This window comes from Podarcis gaigeae (assembly GCF_964106915.1).
Source record: "Podarcis gaigeae genome assembly, chromosome: 2".
In the NCBI taxonomy this organism is placed as follows: domain Eukaryota; kingdom Metazoa; phylum Chordata; class Lepidosauria; order Squamata; family Lacertidae; genus Podarcis; species Podarcis gaigeae.
Genome location: NC_139679.1, coordinates 88,713,951 through 88,739,005, shown reverse-complemented (window position 1 = coordinate 88,739,005; position 25,055 = coordinate 88,713,951). Strand labels below are relative to the sequence as shown.

Genomic DNA, 25,055 nt, shown 5'->3' with positions numbered 1-25,055 from the left:
AGTTGTTGTTGGGGTTTGTGATTTCAGCTCTCTTGACATAATATGCTGGAGACAGTTCTCTAGTAACACTTCTTTATTAAAGCAAACAAGACTGAGATTTGAGGAGGGGAGAGCTACATTTTATAGGGACAGGGAACAAGCTAGAAAGGATACATTTTGGAGGGAACAATCTCAGGCAATCACAGTCCTGCCTTTTGGAGGAAACCAATAAGACAGAGGATCCAAATACAGCAGCTTTAATGAACCAATAGTAGCTGTACCCTCTGGAACCAAAAGGCAGTTACTTTACCCTAATGCAATACAGACAATAATAATACAGATATAAAATCCTTTGACTCAATACACAACAGAAATGATGTTGAAGAACACTCTGTTCCATGTGTGTATTGAGAGAGCATTCACATGCTCTTCTTTGCTAGTTTTAAAAGTAAGGGGGGATCTTTAACATGGGCAAATAATGTCTGTTGCCATGAATGATATCTTTTAAATTCAGGCATGGTAAAGATTTCTTCAATGGCCAATGAGCCAGAGTTGCTGTTTCAGGCCTTAGCTGATAAGCAAGAGAACGGTATTCAGCACCTTGTGTGGCTCAGGGGTGGAGCACATGTCCTAAATGCAGAAGATCTTATTCCTAGCTCCCTCACTTAAAAGGAACATAGGAAGCTACGCTATACACAGTCAGATCATTGGTCTGTTTTGTCCCCACTGACTGGTAGCATCTCTCCAAGGTTTCAGAAAGGAGTGCTTCCCAGCTGTACCTAGAAATGCCAGGAGCTGAACCTGGGCCTTCCGGTCAGGTAGCAGAATTAGAAAGGGCCCCTCCCTAGAAATATATTGATGAGTTGGGCTACAACTCCCATCATCCCTAGCTAGCAGGACCCGTGGTCAAGGATGATGGGAATTGTAGTCCAGAAATAGCTGGAGACCAAGTTTGGAAAACTCTGGGTTAGATGATACAATAGATACTATGAGAGCCAAGGGTCTAATGCAGTATAAGGCAGCATCATGAGTCATGCATGCATGTGACTTTGTGATTTCCATTTTGAGTCAGCAGTGACTTCTTGCTTCTTGGTTTGCAGAGGATCTCTTAACTGTATAACCTCCTGATAATTAAAGCAATGATTCTCCCACAAATGCTATCCCCAGTGACAAGTTCACATGCCCACAGATGAGCAGCAGAAATATAGCAGAGGGGATGGTTAAATCTTTCCCTGAGGAAAGAAAGTCATGTGGACTGGTCAATCTATGCTGAATTTGGTTAGCCCTGCAAGGGGCCCTGTGCTCTAGGTTGAAAGTCACAAACAGAACTTGTGCAGTCTGTAGACTGCTGTAACCTCTACCAGGATCTTTGAAGCTGTGTGGCTGGGGGGGGGGGAGGCTTTTAATAGCATGTACTTTAGTCCCCCAAACAGACAAAGACTCTGTCCTGATAGAACCACTTTTCCATAGTCTTCTTGACTTTTTTTTTCAATAGTGGGATAACCACAAATTCACTTTGCATGCCATGTATAATTACGCTGTCCTCTTTTTCTTTTTTTTGTCATATTTCCTGCATCATGCTGGACAAAGTCAAAGTGCAGAAGAGCGACCACCACCATTGCTGGGATCCCTGCGTCAGCTATTGCCACACTCACCATCCAGGGCATTGCAAGACACCCACCTGGAACCAGACATCCAGCCAGGATTACTGCAAATGTAACACTCTCTTGATTTTCTCTTCTCTGTTGATCTGCCTGGCCACAATTTTGCATTCTCTGCAAGCAGCACTGAATCTGCCACATTTCTTGCTCCTGTGGACAAGCCTTGTCCCCTCTCCATTTGTCAAGACATCTCATACTTCTCCTGTTCCATCCAGTAGACCCATGTCTTCAAACAAAGCCATTATGGAAGTTGCCTAGTCTTCCGTCAACTTCTCCTGACTCTACCCTAGCACACCCTTGGTATTCATTGTCATCTGTCTCTCTTCTACTTTTACCTGTCTTGTCCACTGAAAGGAGATTAGGTCTTCAGCCAGGACCCCTTCTGTGCTCCTTATGAAAGCACAATGAACCACATGGTGTAGTGATGCAATCTTCCACTTAATTCTTTTCTAAAAGAATGTGATTGAGGAGTGGGGGAGTCACTACGATGAAAGCTCCAGAGAAACTCCTTCAGCAACGTGGAATTTGGCAGGTTTAGCAGTTTGTAGGCCAGCAAAATACGCTGGCATCCTGCAGAGGGGTGGGGTGAAGTTTTAACATAACTGTTTTTTTAATGTGTTTTGGGGAGGGGAAAATAATTACTAGTAAGCTACACATTTTTGGTATATGTTCAGGCATGTGCATTGTACACAAATAGGCACGTGTGGGATAAATGATGGCAAGAAAGGCTGATTTCTGACACTAAGCCTGCGTTTCTATCCAGCTCTTGTAGCTGCCAGCTTTGCATCTCCCACGATGAACACATCGGCGTTTGCCTGCCAGAATTCTAATACTCTACCTCGAAGCAACCATCCCATGAGTCCACGGGCCACCATGTTGAGGAGAAGACAAAGAAAGAAGGAGCACAAAAGCTCATGTAAGCGTCACAGGCAGTTGACTAATGGGAGGTGGGTAGGTAGGTAGGCCTTCTCTGTTCAGGGTTACTTAGAATTAAAGTATTCATTACTTAAACTACTGTTGCAGTTCTCTGCTCTCTTTTTTTAAAAGTAAATAACAAAAGGCGAGTGCATATCCTTTCAATTCTTCCTCCAGTTTTTCTATTGGGGGTCCCTTAAGTTCCCTGTGGAGCTTTCAAATCCCCCTCAGAAATTGCTAGAAACTTGAAGTTCCTGCCCTTTGCCTCAGTGGTTCCCAGAAGCTGTGTGTGGGAGAGTTAGAGACATATTTTTTAATGACTGGAAGGTGCTCAGAGTTAGTATTGGGATCTTTTTTGTCCTTTCACCTTTTAAAGAGGGTGTATCTGGATGTTGGTGTTTCCAAATTGTTGAGCACTATTTCCTCCTCCATCACGGGGCATGCATATCAAGCCCAGGCCTACTGACAGCGTTACTTAATTCACACACTCCATTATGTGCGCAGTAGAGCTGAACATGTGTTTCTGTCGGCCCCCCTCAACCACAGTCTTCAGCCTAGTGAATGTGCAGTTGGGAACTATCCCAAAGCCATTCATCAGTTCATCTGTATGGTAAACAGTTTATCTGATGTTAGTTTTCCTCTCTTTGGGTTTCCCTTCCCTCTTTGAGCTGATCTTTCCTACTGCAGCTAGGAGGAGGATGTTGTAACCACATCACTACTTATATGTTCTGTGTGCATCTCTCTTTGAGCTCAAAACCTGCTTTAGCTGCATATTTCATCTCTCTGGGCCACATGGTAATATGATGTTGCCCTCTATAGACTTTCTCTGCACCCCAGACTAGGATTGAAAGGGGTTTGACCAAACAGTTAAGAAACTGGGTTCCGGTGGCAAATTTCCAATGCATGCAAGCTTCTGGGTTGTTCAGAATAGTTTTGGTCATGATAGATATAAAACCTAGGTCCATCATTTGGGGACTGCAAAAGCCTAGTGCTCCGGTAGCAAATAATGTACAGTGGTACCTCTGGTTACGTACTTAATTCATTCTGGAGGTCCGTTCTTAACCTGAAACTGTTCTTAACCTGAAGCACCACTTTAGCTAATGGGGCCTCCTGCTGCCACCGTGCCACTGCTGCGAGATTTCTATTCTCATCTTGAAGCAAAGTTCTTAACCCGAGGTACTATTTCTGGGTTAGTGGAGTCTGTAACCTGAAGTGTATGTAACCTGAAGCGTATGTAACCCGAGGTACCACTGTACTTCAAAATGAAGGAGGGGAGGTGTTGTTTGTAGTAAAAACAGAGCACAAATTGCAGATGTTCCGAAAAGAGTGTATTGCTACCTTGATGCTGTCTCTCTTCTTTCAGTGTCATTGGCCTCTAGCACTGTGGGACCTGGAGGGCAGATTGTTCATACGGAAACAACAGAGGTGATTCTAAGAGGAGACCCCTTGAATGGCTTTGGACTGCAGCTGCAGGGAGGGATCTTTGCTACTGAAACTCTCTCTTCTCCACCTCTCATCCGATTTATTGAGCCTGACAGCCCAGCAGAGAGGTTAGAGACCTTGCTCTTGGGTTTCAAATGATAATGATAGCGTTCCCTTTTGTTAATAGAGGTGTCTCCCCACACGCAGAGGTCACATCTTTATTACCTTCCTCAGAATTCTAATTGTTTGTGACTTTGGGCTGGCACATCCGTCAAGGGAGTAGTAATAGGAAGCCCGTGCCTGCCACAAATTATCTATCAGAGAGACTACCTATTTGTGCTCCGTTTCGACACAGCTTGCTCTATTTCCTCCTCAAGACGAAACATCATCATTCTAGAGGTTTGATGATTTCTTGCTGTGTTATTCAACCTTCTAACAATCAAAAGCATCCTACCATGAAATGGTTACAATCCATTAAAATTGCACTGTAATCATCTTGGTGAGCCTGCAGTTTGATTAACCCAAAGGGCGCACTCTGCTTTATGGTCTAAATTTGACCACCCCTCATATAGCGCCAGAAGGAATAGATTCCGTTGATGTTGCATCTGCCGTCTGAAGAGCTTGCATCTTCTCTGGAATAACAATTCATTTTGTTCTTCTCAGAAAAGGCACCTGTCCTCATATTGGGTGCAGTTCCAAGAGGCATTAGCCAGCAGGTGAGGAACCTCAGGCCTAGGGTGGAGGGGGAAATGTGGCCCTCCAGACATCTGTGCCTGGCCCTCGGAGTCACATTCCTCACCAGCCCTGCTTGTGCCCTCCGAGAGTGATTTTTGCCTGGCTGGAATGTGTCCTTGGACTCTGGTAATGCTTCTTGATTGCTTCTTGGGTGGAGGATAGAGAAAGGCATGTAGAGGAAGCAACCTACTGCTGAAAGGTACCAATTCTCATTCATTGTTCCACATTGTTCCATCTGCCTTTGCCTCTAGCCTTGCTCACTACTGGAACGTGGCCCCCAAAAGGTTGCCTGAAAGCGAATGCGGCCCTAGGACTGGAAAAAGTTCCTCCTCCCTGCATTATCTGAACCATGCACAAATATATTTTTTCTTTGTATTAGATTGATATGGGTACATGAACAAATAGAGACATGCTGAATAAACGTAGGCTGAAAATGAGAAAGGTAGCAACATACAGGCAGTGACTGGTTTAGGCGCATTTGATATGTGTGTGACCATGCATGCATGCATCATGTCAAACCCAGAAGTGACCTGAAAACGTCACAAAAAGGGGGAAAACAGGGTGTTTGCAGGCTTTCTCAATGGGTGTTCTGATTATATGCGATTTCACATAAGTGTGCAGTGCCTCAGAACAGAAGCCCCACACGAATCGGTCACTGCCTGTACCTAAGTAGTAACCCGCATGATGCCCCCTCCAGATGTTGTTGGATTAGAACTCTGATCAGCCCCAGCTTTGATCAGCCCCTGCCACCCTTGTCAGTGGTGAAGGCTGTTGAGAGTCAAAGTTCAACAACATATGGAGAGTCACAGATTTTCCCCACCCTTGCTTTAGGAAATCAGTTTGTATGTGTGTTCCTTTTGTTATCCATAGCTCCCATTTTGCCCAAGTAGCCATTTTGGCACAGGATATCGTTATCAAAGTCACCCACCCACAGTGTTAGCGCAAGTGTAGTGCAGACTGTAATTGCGGTGTAGAATGTGGTTGCATTGTGTCGCCTGTAGTTGTTGGGTGAAAGGAATGAAATCTGAGCTGGTTTGGTTTTTGCTTGTGAGTTAATTTACACCGAAGTCAGCCATTGAACCCCAACTGCATTTTTATCACACCTTTCCTTGAAGGAGCTAAGACCAGCAATAAGATCTGAAAGAAAAGAATGGACCCAGGTATTGCTGCTTTTACTCCCGGCAGTTTGGGTGGACTTCATGGTTATGAAATCACCAGTTTGTTTGCTTTAAAACAACACACAAATAAATAAACAGATCAGGCTTCAACAAAGCTTGCAGTTCCAGAGGGCTTGGAATCAGCCCAGGTTTTTTTATGCTATTGCGAAAGCTCCAAGCAAAAAAAAGCAATGTGTTGCTGTATGGACTTGCCTGAATTGAATGAGTCATGCATTTAGCTTTTTCCTTCCATGCCTGCCCGGCAGGATTCTCTTTGTTAGTTGTTTGTTCCCTCCACTCATGTGGAGATTGACAATATCTGCCCAGCTAAGCTGGGTACAGTTTTACCTGGGGTCTGGAACATCACTGGTAACCCCAAAGAGTAGCTTCTGTAAGTTACACTGCACCACCTGTTCAATCAATGCAACATCATCCTTTGGAATTGTTCATTTGGGACATATTGTGTAAGACTCCTGGGTTTTTAATTGAGGTTATGCCTTGTGGCCAGCTATATCTGGCAGTGCACAGAAGGCCCAATCAATTTCTAGGCTTTGTTACTTGTCCAATAGATTGTTAAGCACAAAACCCATAAATGGAGGGCCATGCTCTGCGTTGTGAGTCACACATTTGCACAGGAGTGGTTAATATTCATGCCAGGTGACTTCAGACCCCAAACTCATCAGCAGGAATCAGACTGGAGGTTGGGATGATTAGATTCATTGCAGAGGGCCAAGGAAACGTTGCCACAGAAGTGTGAGGTGGGCGGATTTTGCTTTATGCTTTTGGGGTCTGGCTGCCATGTTTGTTTGTTTGTTTGTTTGTTTGTTTCATTTATATTTCACTATTTCTCCAAGGAGCTCAAGGTGGCAAACATGGTTCTCCCCCTCCTTATTTAATCCCTGTGAGGTATAGGTTAGGCTGAGAGGCTGTAACTGGCCCAAAGTCACCCATTGAGTTTCATGGCTGAGTGGAGATTTGAACTCCAGTCTCTCAGTTCCTAGTCTGGCACTAACCACTACACCCCATAGTGACCAGGTTTCTAGTGACCCTGGATGGCTTTGCTCATTTTCTTGCTCTACCCACACTCCTCTATTTCTTCTACCTTCTGGACAGTTTTGTTGAACAATACAAAACAAAAAAAAAACAAAACAAAACCCCCAAACCCATTAGTGATATTTGCGGTTTGGTAAACCTTTCCTTCATTCTTCCCCTAGGTTAGTCCATATAAAATCCTTTAAAATCCAGATTGCAGCAGACACCTTGAATATTCTTTTTTTATAGGAAGGCAGGATAGAAATATTGAAAATCAATTAATAAATACTTTTATCTCTAAAAGACACATTCTGCAAATACTGACCTTTCAGATCCTGCAAATGATTTTTTTTCCCCTTGAGAAGGATTCAAACAAGATAGAGTAGCCGGTTTGCATCAACAAATGCTGGTTAAACACAGAGATAAAAACAGGGCAGTATCAGAGATGAAACAGATTTACTCACACAATTTCCCCATCTCCCAATTCCCCTTTGCAACTTTTGATATTAGCACTCTCCAGTGAAGTTAGTAGGTAACTTTTTTTTCCTTCTTCTGTTGAACAGTTAATATATCTTTTGCAGACACTGTGTTTAGTATTTTGGTAGTCCAGACTGTTTTACTCTGGGGTTTCCCAGACTGTGTCTTCTTCTCTGCCCCTTCTGAGGGTGGAGAGTGTTGTAATTTTGTCATAAAAAATCAGTGCATTTAACAGAAACTCATTCTGGCTTTCCCCTCATGCTCCCTGATGCATAAGCAAGGGAAGGAGCTCCATATTAAAAGTCACATGCGTGCATGCTATTTAAAACCCTATTTTGATGCCTCCAGCTTTGCTGTTGAACTCATCCCACCTCCAGGAGGTCAGTTTTCTTCTTCACCTTCAATGCTAGCATCCCTTGACTGTGGCCTCCAATTCAGTACGGATGCCATTATGTGTACGAGCATTGCACACATTTCTGCCTATGGAAACAAATCTGTTGACCCAATTTTATGCACAGTGCAGAGAGCTTGTTCTGGCAGTCACTATTCATGCGTGGTGGTCAGCGTGAAGACAGCAAATGTTTGAATTTAAAAGGCTGTCATTTTGAGAAGGGGGAGGTAAACAGGCCCATTTCTCAGCTTATGCTAGCTGAATGAGAACACTGAATATTTCCTTTCAAGATACTTCAGTGAGTCTCCACTTCAAATTCTCCCCTCCTAGTCAGAATATGAACACTTATTCTACCTCCTCTTTTTCTTTCTAATAATTTTAATAATGTCATATTGTTTATAATTGGTAGCCAAAAAGCAGTAGCAGACGCAAGCATTGTCAAATCATAGAGAGGAAAAATAAAATCAAAGTGTAATAGAATCAAAATGTAGATATAAGAGGAGTTCTGAGAATTTCTGGATCACACAACCGAGGCTCCCCTGAGTCTTTGTGCACCTCGGGAGTCAACACTAGACATTTCTGATTTGCACATCAGCAGGAAGTATGGGGAACCCATGGCTCTTTGCATCTTTGTTGGACTCCAACTCCCATCTGCATGGCCAATGGTCAGGAATGATGGGAATTGGAGTCCAGCAAGAACTGGAGTGTCATCAGTTCCCCATCCCGTTCTATAGTGGTAGTAGATAAGTTTTATTGTACTAGCCAAAGGCCATGACGAAACCATACAGACACTATCAAAGAAATAAATATCTATAAATCTATTTAGCAAAACAGAACCTCTGCCTAAACCATCAGAATCCTAAAATGTAGGAGCACACATAAATTAGGGGTCGCCACACACCTCCGTTCTATAGCAAGATGCTAACCCTTATTTCTCTCCCAGAGTCAGATGCAGTTTCTGCTCACCAGTTTTGATGGGGACTTATGACGCTGCCATTCAGCTTGCTTGATCTATCAGTTCATCCAGATGTTTTCCAGTTTTGGTTGTCCAATATAGGGGAGGGGGTATTGTTTTACACGATGCCTCATTGAGCTTCAGAGGTGATCATATCACTTCCAACTTGCAGCATGAGGCTTGCGGTGGCTCAGGAGGAAGACTGGAACTCATCTGTTTCACATGGTGCTCCTGAGGTGCTTGGAGTCTCTCCAAAGCAGAGCGCAAGGCAGATGAGTCCTACTGCCCTTTCCTGAGCATGGAGTCATCTCCACAGTCATGTGGTCCCACTAAAGCATTTGGATCACCTCCAAAGCAGTGCAGGCAACCCCTCGGCTCCTTCCCCAGCTCTGAGCATTAATCACGCTCACTACAGCAAGGACGAAAGCTTGCCGGGGCAAGTCAATGGAGCTCTTGCTCCATGTAACCTAGTGCTATCTATTTAACTGGAAGTGGCTTCAAAGCACGTCTTTTGCTGCCGAGCGACAGCCTCTCACCAAAAGCATGTAGAGCCTCTGATAACGCAGGGTGTGCTTTTAAAACACAGTTTCAGATAGGTAGCCGTGTTGGTCTGCCATAGTCAAAACAAAAAAAATTCCTTCCAGTAGCACCTTAAAGACCAACTAAGTCAGTTCTTGGTATGAGCTTTCGTGTTCATGCACACTTCTTCAGATAAGAAGTGTATCTGAAGAAGTGTGCATGCACACGAAAGCTCATACCAAGAACTGACTTAGTTGGTCTTTAAGGTGCTACTGGAAGGAATTTTTTTTGTTTTAAAACACAGTTTACGTTAGGTGGAACTATGCCCTAATCTTGGTAAAGAGGCTAATATGTTTTGACTGGAGGTGATTTTTTACCTCAGCCCACCACACATATGGCTCCCATTTTGTTTCAGTTGTGCTATAGTAATAGGCCCTTAATTATTTTGCCACCACTTCCTCTCCCCTTGACTTTGCTTACATGTAACAGGCCAGAATGTATATTATGTGAGGTAATTCAGAGATGACCACAGAGCGAGAAATGCTCCTGCTGCTGGGTAACCACTGAGAGCCCAAGCAGAGGCCATTTGATTCCTTTCTCCTCAAGGGTACCTTTGTTTCAGGTCATTGCTTGCAACGATGAGGCTGTGGTTAGAACTAATTTAGTGTGCCTTCCAGTTAGTAAAGAGAGGAGGCTCGCCATCTTATTTTTCCTGCTATCTTTAGAAATTAATTTGTGTCCCATCTGTTGTCCAGTTGGAAGGACTGTGTGGCTGCCCTTTTTGAAGAAGAAAAGGCCTACCCCCAGCCCCTTTCCCAGCCAGAAGCACCTTAAAAGTGCAATTATTTCTTGCTGCAAGCATGCAAGCAAGGGCCAAACTAGATACCCTTTGCCCTAACAGCTTGCGTTTTTAAATAAAAACAAGAGCTTTCCCTGCCATTCTGGATTTCATTTCCTCACTTGAAATCCCCTTCCCTACCTTCTTTCCAATCCATGGTAGAAGAGAACCAGCACGACCAGTGGTCAGGGATGATGGGAGCTGTAGTCCAACAACATCTGGGGACCCACAGGTTGAGAACCGCTGCTCTGTACAATTAGCCAGCAGAAATAAAAATTGCCTTTTGCTATTTATTTATTTATTTATTTATTTATTTTTAATGTACCTGACTTGTAGAGTTTCAGGTGCCACTTATGCAATTGGCTCATCAAGTAGCTCTTCATTAATAGAATCATAGAAGTGTAGAGTTGGAAGAGATCCCAAGGATCATCTGGTCCAACCCCCTGCAATGCAGGAATCTCAGCTAAAGCACTAGTAAGTTTCCCCCGTCGCATCTCCACAGCAGGACCCTGACTTTGCATGAACTATTATTTTAATTTTATTTTATTGAATGTTGCCTTTCTTTAAGAAATAAAAAAGGCTGCAATTTATCCACCCATCACACAAGCGCAACCTCCCACTGTTACATGTGGAATGCATGTTGAGCCACTGTCGCTAGCGTAAGGCTCCTATGAATATATATATATATATATTAATAATATTTTATTAAGTTTTAGCAATAACAATAAACGGATAAAAGAAAAAAAACACATACACAAAAATACAAAATTATAAAATACAAAAAATACAAACATTTAACCTAAAAAAACAGAAAAAAGAAACAAAAGAAGAAAGAAAAAAACACACTAAAAAAAATAGAAACACAAAAATCCCTCTTTTTAATTTCTCATCTTTGGTTCACTTATTTTCCTGACTTCCTCACATCTCCCTTTTTTGTATCCCTTTTAAGAATTAGTTCAGCAAATTCATATCCAATTAATTTATCTATTATCAATCCAATCTTATTTTTTACCTTATTGCTAGAACCCCTTCAGTTCATTTCAATGTCATTAACATTCAAAAATTTTACAATGTTTCTGTAAATAGATTTTAAATTTCCTCCAATCTTCTTCCACCGACTCTTCTCCCTGGTCTTGGATTCTGCCAGTCATTTCCGCCATTTCCATGTAGTCCATTACTTGCATCTGCCATTCTTCCAGAGTGGGTAGGTCTTGTGTCTTCCAATGCTTTGCGATAAGTATTCTTGCTGCTGCAAGGCTCCTATGAATATAGTCCTTAAAAGTCTCAGTTTGTGTGTGTTCTTTTAATTTTATGGATTCCACAAAAGCCTTAGTGAAAGAACTGGAAACAACAAAGGAAGAGGAAGCCAAATGCTTGATTAAAAAACTAACCAAAGCATTTTTTCACAAGAGCTGGTCACATTTTCAGACTGTCCCTGTAACAATGGCAAGTGCTTCATGCACATTCGTTCCTATGAACTTTGCACTTGAGAACCTCTGGGTATACAAGCCATTATTATTATGAAATTGAAAGGGAGTGGTAGGTCTCAAATTCCCCGGGATCACAGAAAAGTAGGACTTGGTTGGGCTCATGTTTTCCATGAGTCTAGTAGAGCAAAGGGAGGCCAAGCCGGGGGCAGAGAGGAATTCATTGATTTGAATTCTGAATTTACTTTTGAAGAAGTTAACTATGGCATCTCATGCCAGTGCCTTTGTTAGGCGAGCATGGTTTCATGTCACAAAATTTTATAAACCTGCAAGATTTGAGTGTGAAACATCCTGTTAACTCTGTTCAGTCTACTAATAAGAGATAAAAAGCTTTTGACTCGGCTTATTAAAACTATCTAATGCATAGAGCAAAAGGATGTTTATATATATAAACATTATATATATATATATATATATATATATATATTTGCTTTCGTAGATTTTCACGGGTACAGGAATGCAGGTTTTGGTGTCCTCGGGTGTCTTCCCGTGTAAAAGTTGGGGTGTCTAGGCGACGTTTCGACGAGGTCTCACTCGTCATCTTCAGGCTGGTGCTTTCGGCTTCTTGTTACTGGCTCTGTTCCAGTAACAAGAAGCCGAAAGCACCAGCCTGAAGATGACGAGTGAGACCTCGTCGAAACGTCGCCTAGACACCCCAACTTTTACACGGGAAGACACCCGAGGACACCAAAACCTGCATATATATATATATATATATATATATATATCCGACTTTCTCCTACTTATCTGTACTCCACAAGATGGTTTGACGATATTGCCTAGAAGCACAGTGCAGTGGTTATAAAAATAGCAGTTAAAGTTATGGATCCTTCACAGTCCTGGGTGGATACTTTAGAAACATCTCAAATTGATAAAAAGAGCAGCTTCTGCAATTCCTCAAATACTTCTCTAGCCATTCATAATAACTACTGGACAGAAGGGAGTTTACGAAAAGGGAGGAGTGTGACTGTTGTCTCTTTAACCAGAAAATAAGAACCTCTGGATTAAGGCAACTAAGTGACTGCATGAGTGGAACAACCTTTGCTCACACAACTGAACTTCTTCTCCCTCACCTATACCCACACCATCCACAAATCTGTTCCAGAGGGCTGGGGAAAGCCTCAGAGCTCATTCATTAAATTTGTTGTATGCCACCATGGTGTCAGTACATAAATGACAATTAACAGATTGATGTCTTGTTTCATTCCCAGATCCCTTTTGCTCAACAGTTTTTATTTTCTCTTCATTTCTTGCTGTGCCCTGCCTGTTGCTTGACTCCTCCTTGCTCTTCTATAACATTGGAGTTAGTTGTTGCAAAACACCAAGCAGCAGTTGCCTTATGCCAAGTGCATGCCAAGGCAATCCTGGAATTGTGTCTTACAGTATAATAATATTGGCTTTTCAGCACTGTTAAGCAGCACCCATGTGTATTTGGCTTCAAGAGAGGAAATTACAAGGGATAAATGATTACCCAATTTGTTGAGACATTGAGGTGAACCCACAGACTTGTAGCTTGTGCTATTACCCACATATTAATCAGAGCAATGTGTAATGTTCAGTGCCATTAGTCTGGGCGCCAGTGGGCTCCGGCATACTTAATGTGACTTTTGTAGCATTAGACATGGTTTCAGAGCAAGGGCACCTCTCAGTTTTTCTGTCTTCAATACAGCTTTGATCTTAGTTGTAGTGAGATACATAATATGTACACACACACACACACACACACACACACTACATATATATATATATATATATATATATATGGTGTCAGGAAGATGCTTAATCTAAGAATAGAAACAATTTCAGCAGGAGCTGGCATTAATTTATAGAACACATCTTAAAATTCTCCAAAACATGTCAGGCTCCATCATCCATGTGCAAAGATGATTCTGTGTTCTGTTGGGGCATCTCAGAACTTCATACCAGGAGTGGGGGACCTCTTCAGCCAAAGGGGCACATTCCCTTATCGACATTCTTCGGGGGTGGGGCACCTGCTAGTAGTGGGTGTGGCCAGAAGCAACAGTGGGTGGAGTGATGAATGCGATTCATAGCTTTGTACAAGAAGCTGCATTCAAGCCACACCGAAGTCAGGGGTTTTGCATACGCACAGGCACGTCCCTCCCTCCAGGCGAGCAAGAGACATCATTATCACTTTCCAGCCAGGCAAAAGTACTTCAAGGTGTGGAGCCAGCTTGCGAGTAGCATGGCCTGGGGTGTCGCTTGGGGAGAGTCCCAGTGACCAAACATAGAGAGGCCTGGGGGGCTGAGGATCCCCACCAGTGCCTCACACTCATACTCTGGTTGCCCACCTTTATTACTGCTCTGACTGGCGTCTTTGAAAAAGGAGCCTGAGGGTCTCTATGAGTCTCTTGCCTTTCCTGATCTCTCCCATGTTTTTCCTCCACTCTGGACTGCAGGTGTGGCCTCCTGCAAGTTGGAGATAGGGTGCTTTCCATCAACAGCATTGCAACAGAAGATGGGACAATGGAAGAAGCCAACCAGCTCTTGCGGGATGCAGCACTTACTAACAAGGTTGTGCTGGAGATTGAATTTGATGTAGCAGGTATGGAAACAATTGTTTGATACAGCCCCAAACTCCCTTTTAATGGTGCTTGTTTGTCTTCAGACAATGTCTTAAAACTGCAGATTTAATGGATTTTGGAGGCAGCACCAGGTTGTTTTCAGCAGTTGAGAAATTAGATCAGGCTCATGAACTCAGTTGCTTCTTAACAAGTACTCCTTCTTGCAGCTAGAAACAGAGGGTTTCCCTCAAGCTTCTAGCATCGCTTCAGTATACTTTTGGAACAGCCTTTGGGAAAGCCTCAAGCATACCATCAGTGGTATTGCAACTTTAGTGGAACTTAACTAGGAGAGGGACTGTGGCCCAATGGCAGAGAACATACTTTCCACACACACACATACACACACACACACACAAAATACCTGGTAGATGTTTTTAGATGTTTAGATGTTTTAATTGTTTTACCATTTATGTGTTGGCTACCCAGGGCTCCTTTGGCAGGAAGTCTGGGATGGAAATAAGTGAATTAATTAATACTATGCTCTCCTCTTCAAATACCATATTTGTGTTAGGGATGGGATATTTGAAATAGCTCTTAGCTGTGTGCTCCCATAATTTATCTTCACAAGTTGTGAGTGACGCAACACAGCTCAGCAAAGCAATGTGGAAGTGCATTATCCTTTCTTGTTTAATCTTCTTGGTTCTACAGAATCGGTCATTCCCAGCAGTGGTACCTTTCACGTGAAGCTACCCAAGAAAAGAGGTGTGGAGCTTGGGATTACTATCAGCTGTAAGTATGGCTCAGGTTACAGCTGCTTACTTAGAAGTTGTATTCATGTCAGGTTTTCTCCAGGTCCACCATATGTGTGGTGCTGCCCCTTGAAAATAGTTTCAAGCTGCAACTGCTGCAAAATGCTGTGGGTGTCACTGTTTTTATTTATAAACTCAGTATTCCAAAAGATATGGGATGCGGGTGGCGCTGTCAATCAGAAGGTCGGCGGTTCGAATCCCCGCGACGGGGTGAGCTCCCGTTGCTTGGTCCCAGCTCCTGCCAACCTCGCAGTTCGAAAGCACATCAAAGTGCAAGTAGATAAATAGGTACCGCTCCGGCGGGAAGGTATACGGCATTTCTGTGCACTGCTCTGGTTCACCAGAAGCAGCTTAGTCATGCTGGCCACATGACCCGGAAGCTGTACGCCGGCTCCCTCAGCCAGTAAAGCGAGAAGAGCGCCGCAACCCCAGAGTCGGCCATGACTGGACCTAATGGTCAGGGGTCCCTTTACCTTTTTATTCCAAAAATTAGTAATTTCAATAAATCCTAATAGTTTCACATTTTGATATTTATCCAAAGTTCACAATTAAATCAGTCAAGGCATCTTAGTAGAATTACATCAGATTAGTTCCTGGCTGCATCTAGTGTTGTGACCATTATATTTAATATTCAAATTCCAGATGAGTGCATACTTAAAAATAAAACTAAATAGCCATAGCTACATTACCACCTCTTGACTATAAAATGGAACCAATAGTGGCTGGCATCATAGGGCTTTTGTGAATATGAACATAATTATGAAACAATTAAGAAACAATAATGTAACTGATGATGGTATGTCAAGTGCAGGTGATCAAAGCATGCGATACTTGCTGCAAAACAGATACTTGCTGAGTTTTGCAGTAAGTGGAGTAAACAACTGGTCCTTTTAAAATAAGTTGTGTAATATGTAATGTGCCTCTTCTGGCCTCAGCTGGAATACTTTAATTCAAATACTTTAATTAAAGTCTTAGTTAAAATAGCTTCTCCGAGGATTGCTTGAGAGGGTTACATCTTGCAATACATCATTTTTTCTAATCATCATTAAAACTCTTCCTGTACTGTATAAATTTCACAAAATATTTTGAACTTGTAAGCAGGTCAAGATCAATTCATATGTTTCCTTTCAATGTGATGAAAACTTTTTTCATTTTGGTCTACGTTTTACCATGTGGTAGAATCTACCTCAGGAGTTGGCACAAGTTTGAAAAGGATCTGTGATCTCACCAAATGATTTGTGGTTGACACCAAACGGTTTAGTAATAGCAATGTCAGTAAGTCCTTTTCCTCCTTCGTAAATTAAAGCGCAATCCTATGCATATCGACTCAGAAGCAGGCTCCATTGAGTTCAGTGGGATTTATTCCTAGGTCAGTGTGTTTAAGATTGCAGTCTGAGGCAGCTGAAACCAACAAAACTTGGAGGGGAGGAACACCAGGAGTACCAGATTTTTATGTGAAAAGACTGTGGTTTTAAGACTAGCACTGAAAACCATGTTAGAAGCCCTGATCTTACTACTGCAGACAGGGGAGACTTTCAACACATGTACATTGGTAGTATGTGAAGCGGAATTTAACCCTCCTCAGAAATAGCTTTGTGAATTGTTCTGCTCTGTATTTAGGATTTGGAGGAGAGCTTGAAAGGAATATCCTGCTAGAACAATGTTTAATTTATAAACCCTGTCTTAAGTTAATGGATTCTACAGAAGTATTCTAGTAGTAGTAGATTTTTATGCTGACTGCTCCTCTTTTGTAATTCAGACCTGAAATGTATTTTGTCCTGTGTATATTTGTGTTCCTCAGCTATCCTTGAGTTCTCATGGCTTTTTTAAATCATCTCTCTCCCCCCGCAAACCCTTATGAACACTTTGTTTCTGAGATGTGGCTTCATAGCTGTATTAGACTTTGTTTAATTACACATTTCCCAAATGCTGCTTTGTCTCAATCAATAGTAGAAGGTGTTTTATAACTGGCAGAGTCACTGGTGCATGTGAGTTATGTGCACAAGCTCCTCTGAGGGGAATAATTTCCCAGTCCAAGTCATTATGCATCCTATTAAAAACACAAAATGGACATGTGTTTTGAGACACTTCATCTATCATACCATAAAGCAGAAATAGACAGGCTCCCTGCAGATATTGTGGGAGCATGCCTACGAATCAGGAAAAGTAAATAAGAATGTTGAACATCCTTCCTCTTTTGTTGTGCTGAGACATGAGCTGGTACCTTCAAAACATGGAATCACGCTTAAATGCCCCTTAGTGTGAATACTGTGATCCATACAAAGGCACCCAGCTGACCAAGTTGTGGGCTCAATTGGTGCAGTTACTAGCAAGACTGACATCTCTTTACTTGCTAGCTGCAACAATGAAGGCGAACAGGGCGCAGGAACGGTAGCTTGTGAAATAGTATCAAGTTGGTTTGAGAACAGCTTGCATTTCTGTTGTCAAAATGCCTGGTTATTGATCTGCAGAAATGTCACAAAGCTAAGCGTGTTTAATGTAGTAATACCTAAGAAAGAGAGTGTTTGATTGAGGTTTCTCCAGATTTCTTCTGCGGAGAATATTTTAACTTCTAAGCCTCAGACTCAGACTACAGTGAAACTTTGAATCAGAAGCCATACATACGCAGACATACGTACACATGAGTCTTCTGGTGCAATGAAGCATTATATAAGGAAGTTTCTTTTTTAAAAAGAAATTATAATTCCAAACAGGTGATTAGCCTGTAGTTAGCAATTGGTGGGATGGTGAGCCTCAATCATATAGGCTGCATTCAGACATCACACTGAATTTTGGTTTAGCAAGATGTGAACAAAGCTAGCCTTCTTCCAGGCTGACTCCTTCCTCTTTCCTTCTGTGTGACCAAAAGTCTGCAAGCTTTAGCTTCTACTCTTGGATAGCCGCAGTTTGTTATGTTGAATAACTTCAGTTTGTCAGTCTGGGCAACCTGACAAGCCATGGGGTGCTCAATGGTACAGCTGATCCCTGCAGAAGACAGCTTTGATAGTACTGCGCTTTGCACTTGGGAAAGTCATAGCACCATAGAGTTGGAAGGGACCACAAGGGCCAATCTAGTCCAGCCCCTTGCAATGCAGGAATCTTTTCCCCCAATGTGGGGCTCAAACCCACGACTCTTAAGAGTCTCATTCTCTACTGACAGAGCTATGCCAAGTTCCAAGCAGAAAGCCTGCAAAGTCGCTTACGCTGTGGTTCTCAAACTTTGCGCAAGGGACTTTTACAAGAGGGCGAGACAACTCACCTGTCAATCACCTAGTGATTGACAGGCAAGTTGCCCCACCCACCTGTAAAAATTGACCTATGGGAGTGGGATCTGCCTGCCAGGCCAAAATGGTTTCCCACCCCTGCTATAGTACATAGAACCATAGGAAAAAAGGACAATGTCATTTTCATTCACAACTCAAGAAGGCATGGTGGAGTTCTGGTAGAATAGAATGGAGATATACATGAAGCCTTTAATATGAATTGCCAGATAATAAGCCTGAGCTGCATATAATGGCTCCATGAATTAAAAACAAAGCAAACCCATTCCAATTTCAGCATTGGATTAAAAGGCCAGCTGAAAGAAAACCTGAGTAATGAACAGGAAGAGGTGGCGCTTGCGCATGAGAGTTTAATTTGGCTAATAAGATTTAGTAGGGTTAATTGAATACTAATTGACTGCTGATCAGTAGTCCCCTAAATTAGTTTGTATGATTTGCATATTGGGAGGAGCATCACAGAACAATCAGTACAATACTGAATTACTTTTAAGAGGAGAGTTTGCCTTGTTTAATATTATTAAGCTTTTTTTTTTGTAAAGTGTTCTAATTATATGTGACTATTTAAAGCAAATTGAATTGTTACCAGTTCTGTTGAATTCTGGGCTGGAAATTCTTTTAATTACCAGTATGCAGAACAGCTTCCTAGACCTATGTTGCTACATTCAAATTAAATACCATTAAGCCTGTTTTGAAAAGCGTAATTCAAATTTTGCCATTGACAAACCAGCTCCAGAGACCGAATTATTTCTTCTCTGATGGTATCTTCTTTTGTGCTTATTAGTGAGTGGGTTGCTGCATTCAGCAATAATGTGTGTTGTACCAGGACAAATGTAGGCCTAGTGTGCATGTCTAACTTTGATGAGAGAAGTGTTGTTTGGGGCAATTACAAGGCCAATTCATGGAGAGTTGGATTATTTTATGCCTCTGCTATCTGTAAAAGCCCTTCAACAAGTTAACCTTAATAAATGCTGGGAAATGGCTGGGAGTAAGATCCATTGGACTCGGCTAGCTATACTTCTGAGTACATGTGTAGAGAATTGCAGTGCTAGACCTTTCTGCCTACTTCTACTATTGCTGATATGCTATAATAATGGTTGATTGGACTATGCATAAAGGTAAAGGGACCCCTGACCATTAGGTCTAGTTGTGGCTGACTCTGGGGTTGTGGCGCTCATCTTGCTTTATTGGCCGAGGGAGTCGGCGTACAGCTTCCAGGTCATGTGGCCAGCATGACTAAGCCACTTCTGGTGAACCAGAGCAGTGCACGGAAACGCTGTTTACCTTCCCACCGGAGCGGTACCTATTGATCTACTTGCACTTTGACGTGCTTTCGAACTGCTGGGTTGGCAGGAGCAGGGACCGAGCAACAGGAGCTCACCCCGTCGCGGGGATTCGAACTGCCGAGCTTCTGATCGGCAAGTCCTAGGCTCTGTGATTTAACCCACAGCGCCACCCGTGTCCCTCTAGGACTATGCATAGGTACTGACTAATTGCATTTTTATATTATTCAATAGAGGCGAATTTGTTCAACTAGGAAGGGGAAAAAACAGGAGAAAGATCTGAACAGCTTTGGAACCGATTCTTGCTATCTCCCTCTATACTATTTCTGTGGTAAAAATGTCCTCAGTTTTAAACAGGTGTCGGATGTCCTGGTCTGCCCACAATCAGATGTGGCTGAAAAAAAGATAATGAAATGAAATGCTTCCTGGCAAGAAGCCGTACTCTTGGATTCCCTCTACAGTCCTATGTGACAGGGCTGGGGGAACTTCAGGCCAATGGATTGAATGTGGCCCTCAGGCCTGCTTGGGATCTGTCCGTGAGCTGCGACAGTGCCTGCTGCTTGCCTGGAGGGAGGACGCAATGGGTGGACATGTGTGTTGGAACCTCTGGATTTTGTGTGACTGGAACGCAGCCTGCTGTGCAAAGATAATAGTCACATGTGTTGCTACATTCACTTTTATCTCTGGCCTTCCCCACAACTAGCATGCAGCCTCTGAAAGGTTGCTCACAAGGGAACGTTGACTGGAAAATGTTCCCCGTCCCTACTCTATGGGTACATCATCTTGTTGTATGTGGAATCTCTAGGACACCTGCTCCGCCCCCCCCCCCTTTACTCTTAGCTATCTTTGTGGATCTGTCTGCTGTGATACTCCTGCCACAGGAGAAGGAAAAGGTTGCACCATCAAAGATAGCTGAAGGGTGGTGGGTGTTCCACAGTATTTCCTCTTACTCCCATTCACCACCTCTCCAGCTTTTGGTCACTTGGATTTCTTTATCGCTCTCCTAATAATGGTTCTTGCCACCCCTTTGCTTCCCAAGCCTAGTTTTTCTGGAGCCATCTGTGCTCACCCTTTTTTAGGGATGTTGGAGGATTCTGACGGGAATGGAAATTGCTTCTTTTTGCTTATTCGTCCCACGTCTGGAGCAGAAATCAGTCCAGCAAATATGATCAATATTTGCTTCTCTTGTTCTTTTCAGTCCGCAAATGATGCATAATCGATAACTTCCCCTCCCCGAGCTGCATTGCATTTCCTTTGCATTGAAATGAATGGTATTTGTGTTTAAATAAATGGTGTGGAGTAACGTGATGATAAATTAACCACGTAATGAATTATGTAAGATTCTACTGTATCAGACAATTCATGAGAGGAATTGTATAGCTTCTGTTGGCAGTCAAACTGCAGTGGAGCAGAAACAGTGCTGCATGAGACGAAACAAGGGTCTGAACAGAAATTGATGCCTTCTTACTCTTCTCTTGTCCAGGTCATTGGTCTCTGTGAATACGACTCGGTTGTTTGAATCATAAGATAAATCAAGTTGTGGTAGTTCTCCCCCCCTCCTACTCTCCACAGCTGATTGGGGATTCAAGCCTGGGGGTCCTCCAGTCTAACCATTGCCCCACACGGGCTTATGTTGTTGCCTTCATCATGACGCCATGAAAGGCCAGAAAGATATCTCCTGTTTGGGGATAAGTGTGTAGAAATGTGTTGTTCTTAAAGTGCCTGTCAATGCCAATGCTTAATAAACTTTAGGCCAAGTGTTAGGCTTTCTCAGCATGAATCTTCCATTCAATTTTGAATTCCAAAGACTTGTATAATGCCTACTTTGTGAAGTTAGTGTAATGCTAAAGATTATCCTAGAGGTACAGATTGAGTTTTGACTCTGTGGTATCTCTCTCACAACAGCAAGCAGAAAGTCTGGGGAGCCTTTAATTATCTCTGATATCAAGAAGGGAAGTGTAGCACACAGGTAAGTGAAGAATCTAATTTTCCACTTACAAGTCTCAGACACTAAATCAGCTGAACCCAGTTAAGACATATGAAGGCCCCTTATATTGGTTCAGACTTCCAAGCCACCTGTACCCATATTGTCTGCTCTGACTATCTGCAGTTCTAAGAATATAAGAAGAATGAGGAGAGGAAAAATAGATGTCAGAGATCCAAAGGATAAGCATAAGAAAAGCCCTGCTGGATCACCCTATCCAATCCAACGTCCTGTTCATACAGTGGCCAACCAGATGCCTATAAGAAGCCAGCAAGCAGGGCCTGAAGGCAACAGCAAAGCTCTTTCCCAGTCCAGCCTCCCGAGATCTTTTCAGCTTAAGATGTTGGGGGTTGAACTGGGACGTTCATTGTGCAAAGTATGTGCGTTCTTCCTCTAAGCGATGGCTCCTTCCCAAACATCAGGACCAATGAACTGTAACGCCAAACATTTTCCATGTCTTCCGAAGTTCACAGATGTTTGCATATTCTCCTCCTGTGCGTAATTAGACTTGCTGAAGTTGTTCACAAGGTGTGCCATGGCCTGACATTTCCTTTGGCCTCAGTATAGAAGTAGGTCTAATTAGAGTACAGTGCTGGCTTTAATAAATTAGTATTTTATAAGCATACTGACTCCTGGAATCTCACTTAAGCCTACTTGATCCCAGTACAAGCAGTGTTGCCAGCACTGCCTTGTTATATAAAAGTAGAACATGCATGCATTAAGAGTTTGCTCTCTGAGTTACGCACAGTATAAACTGGTCTATATTATTTTGACGTAGCCAACATGGAGGCTTCCAGATGTTGTTGGACTACAACTCCCATCAGCCCCAGCCAGCAAAGCCAGTGATCAGGGCTGATGGGAGTTGTGGTCAAGCATCTGTAGGGCAACAAGTTGGCTACCTCTGTTCTGGATGACGCACCATGAGAGATGAGGACAGCCAATAACAGCACCTCCCTATGTCCTTTCATGATGTATGGAGAAAACTGTAATTCACAAAACACTTTCTTGACACCAGCTTCCTTCACATTTACCTGTGACTCGTTTTTTTTATTTTCTCACTTATTTAAGGTACCCCAAGTGAAATGTTGAAAGGCTGCCTAACTTTCACCAGTTGAGGGAATTGCTAATAATGAGGTGTATTCTCAGGCTGGATTTTAGTTATTTGAACCTGTTTCTATGCAGAAATATCTTGTCTTTTTTTAATCATTAACCTGGGCAAATTCTCTGCTGCAGAAGAGTTGCCATATCACCCACAGTACTGCAACAGCTCTTGGAGAAGAACTAAGTATGCAGCTATTTGGAATGTGTTAAACACAGGCTTGTTTTTTCCCCCATTGCTCACAGGACTGGCACCTTAGAGCCCGGAGACAAGCTGTTAGCCATTGATAATATCCGACTCGACAATTGCTCAATGGAGGATGCGGTGCAGATCTTAAAGCAGTGTGAAGAACTTGTCAAATTGAAGATCAGGAAGGATGAGGATAATTCTGGTACGAAAGCACTGAATCGAGCTGTTTCTGAGCCATTTTAATAAAACACTCCAATACTTAAGAAAAGCCTGGCAGAGAAACTGGAAAACCATTATTCAAGTAATGAGTGTGTACATGTGCCTGTGCATTCATGTGTTGGTGCGCATGTGCACACAGCAAGTGCCTACAAACCTACTCTAAGGCTTAAAAGTTACTTACTCTTTTGCTAGGAAATACTTTGAGGTTTGATGCATACCATAGCTGTCAACGTTTTCCATTTTTTAAGGGAAATTCCATTATTCCAAATAGGATTCCTCGCAAGAAAAGGGAAATGTTGACAGCTATGATGCATACCTTGAAGATTCCTTATCATTATTAAATAAGTGTTTATGCGTTGAACAGAGTACCAGTATCTAAATGGCCTTATTAGAAACATAGGTATATTAATGGAAACAAAATTGCCTAGCTAATAAATGCAGTTATGTACGGTCCAATACTTTCAGATTCCACCTGTTTTCCTTTCCTTATTGTTTTTCTTTGTGACATCATTTTTATTCATTTTCATCTTTAGACTGTTTTAACATGGTTGCATTGAGATATATATTTGTTTGAATTACAGCATGTGGCACGCAGCAATTCCTTAAAATTAAAATCCAAATGGCAATAAACACTCAGATAATTTTTTCTGGATATATTAATTAGCAAAGTTGCATCAAAGCATATATACCAAAATTAATTAGAAATACGAATTGATGCATTACTTAGATCAATGACTACAAGTTAAAGGTATTTTGTATCAATAACAATTAGAATTCATGGGAAATTGTAGGAAGCGGGGAAGAAAAAAATTAAAATATGCACTTCATTCCTTCCTGTATTATAATGAAATTAGTAATCACATGCTACTAGCTATTAAGCAATAAATGATCATTTCCCAATCCTCTTTGGCGGTTACTGGGTTTTTTTGATAACTGGAAAGAACAAGCAGTAGGTCTAATGGAAGTTTATAATCAGCCTGTATCTTCTAGATGATCTAGGACTAATCTCAGGAGTTCCTTTAGTTTAGAGTGATTTCTATAATCAGAGCCCTCCTTTCCTCTTAACAGATGAGCAAGAAACAACTGGTGCTATCATCTACACAGTGGAGCTAAAGAGATACGGTGGACCCCTGGGAATCACTATTTCAGGGACCGAGGAGCCTTTTGACCCAATTGTCATTTCAGGATTGACAAAACGAGGGCTGGCGGAAAGGTGAGTTGCAATTTGCATCCTAATGGGCAGGCATGACATAATGATACTCCGAGTGTAATCCACTGGGAAGCTCTTCTGCTCATTTGTACCACTGAATTAAATAGAGCCTGCATACGTGGGTGGTGTAGATCTTTCTGCACAGTTACGTGGCTGTGCGTGTAAGGAAAGAGAGAACTTGGTTGCATGTGATCTTGAGAGGAGACATGAGAGGTTTGTGTGCTGAATGGCTGTCACAGTTTCTGAGCTCCCAACGGGCAATTTTGTGTTGCTTGGGGAAACTGTGAAGCTTCTTCCAGGTAGTATATTCAGTGCTATTATGTTTATGCATTGGTGGATATGTTTGTGCAAGGTGTGTGTGTGTGTGTGTGTGTGTGTGTGTGTGTGTGTGTGGCAGTTACAAGAAAGGAACCAATCAGGAGTGCTGTGTTCAAAATGTGCAGCCACATAACCTTAGAATCATAGAGATGGAAGGGACCCTGATGTTCATCTAATCCAACCCCCCGCAATATAGGAATACGTAGCTGTAGCATATGGGGATTGAACCTGCAACCTTAGCATTATCAGCACCATGCCCTAACCAACTGAGCTATCCTGCTTGTAATTTGTGGACTGTTTGTTTACAAGCTTGTGAAATTGCTGGGGGTATATGACATTTCCCCCTCACCTCAGTTTTTCCTGTGGATCCTTTGTTCTTTTCACCACCATCACCCCGTTCACATGTAACCACTGCAAACTGGTAACGTCTGTCCTTGCAGGAGAACCCCTGCAACTATCATTCTGAAATTGGGCAGGCTTCATTTCCTCAGAAGGGGCGGCCATGTTTGCAAACAGCACCCATTTTTTATATTTCCCAGTTGTAATGAATGGAGAACGCAGAACTTCACTCGTATA

General features: G+C 42.5%; 1 protein-coding gene across 8 annotated transcripts in view; it reads left to right on the top strand.

Moving 5' to 3' along the window:
* The window catches only part of GRIP2 (glutamate receptor interacting protein 2), a 390,988-nt gene that overhangs the window by 345,310 nt on the left and 20,623 nt on the right, over nucleotides 1–25,055 (top strand). For all 8 annotated transcript variants that reach the window (XR_014560470.1, XM_083723314.1, XM_083723312.1 and 5 more), the window contains exons 10-17: nucleotides 1,570–1,695; nucleotides 2,404–2,556; nucleotides 3,919–4,105; nucleotides 13,986–14,131; nucleotides 14,799–14,879; nucleotides 21,366–21,429; nucleotides 22,789–22,934; nucleotides 24,020–24,164. Coding sequence is in view for 7 of the 8 variants with exons in the window: in XM_083723314.1 (XP_083579440.1) it covers nucleotides 1,570–1,695; nucleotides 2,404–2,556; nucleotides 3,919–4,105; nucleotides 13,986–14,131; nucleotides 14,799–14,879; nucleotides 21,366–21,429; nucleotides 22,789–22,934; nucleotides 24,020–24,164 (1,048 nt within the window). In the remaining variant the exon portion in view is untranslated. The remainder of the gene's footprint in view (nucleotides 1–1,569; nucleotides 1,696–2,403; nucleotides 2,557–3,918; nucleotides 4,106–13,985; nucleotides 14,132–14,798; nucleotides 14,880–21,365; nucleotides 21,430–22,788; nucleotides 22,935–24,019; nucleotides 24,165–25,055) is intronic.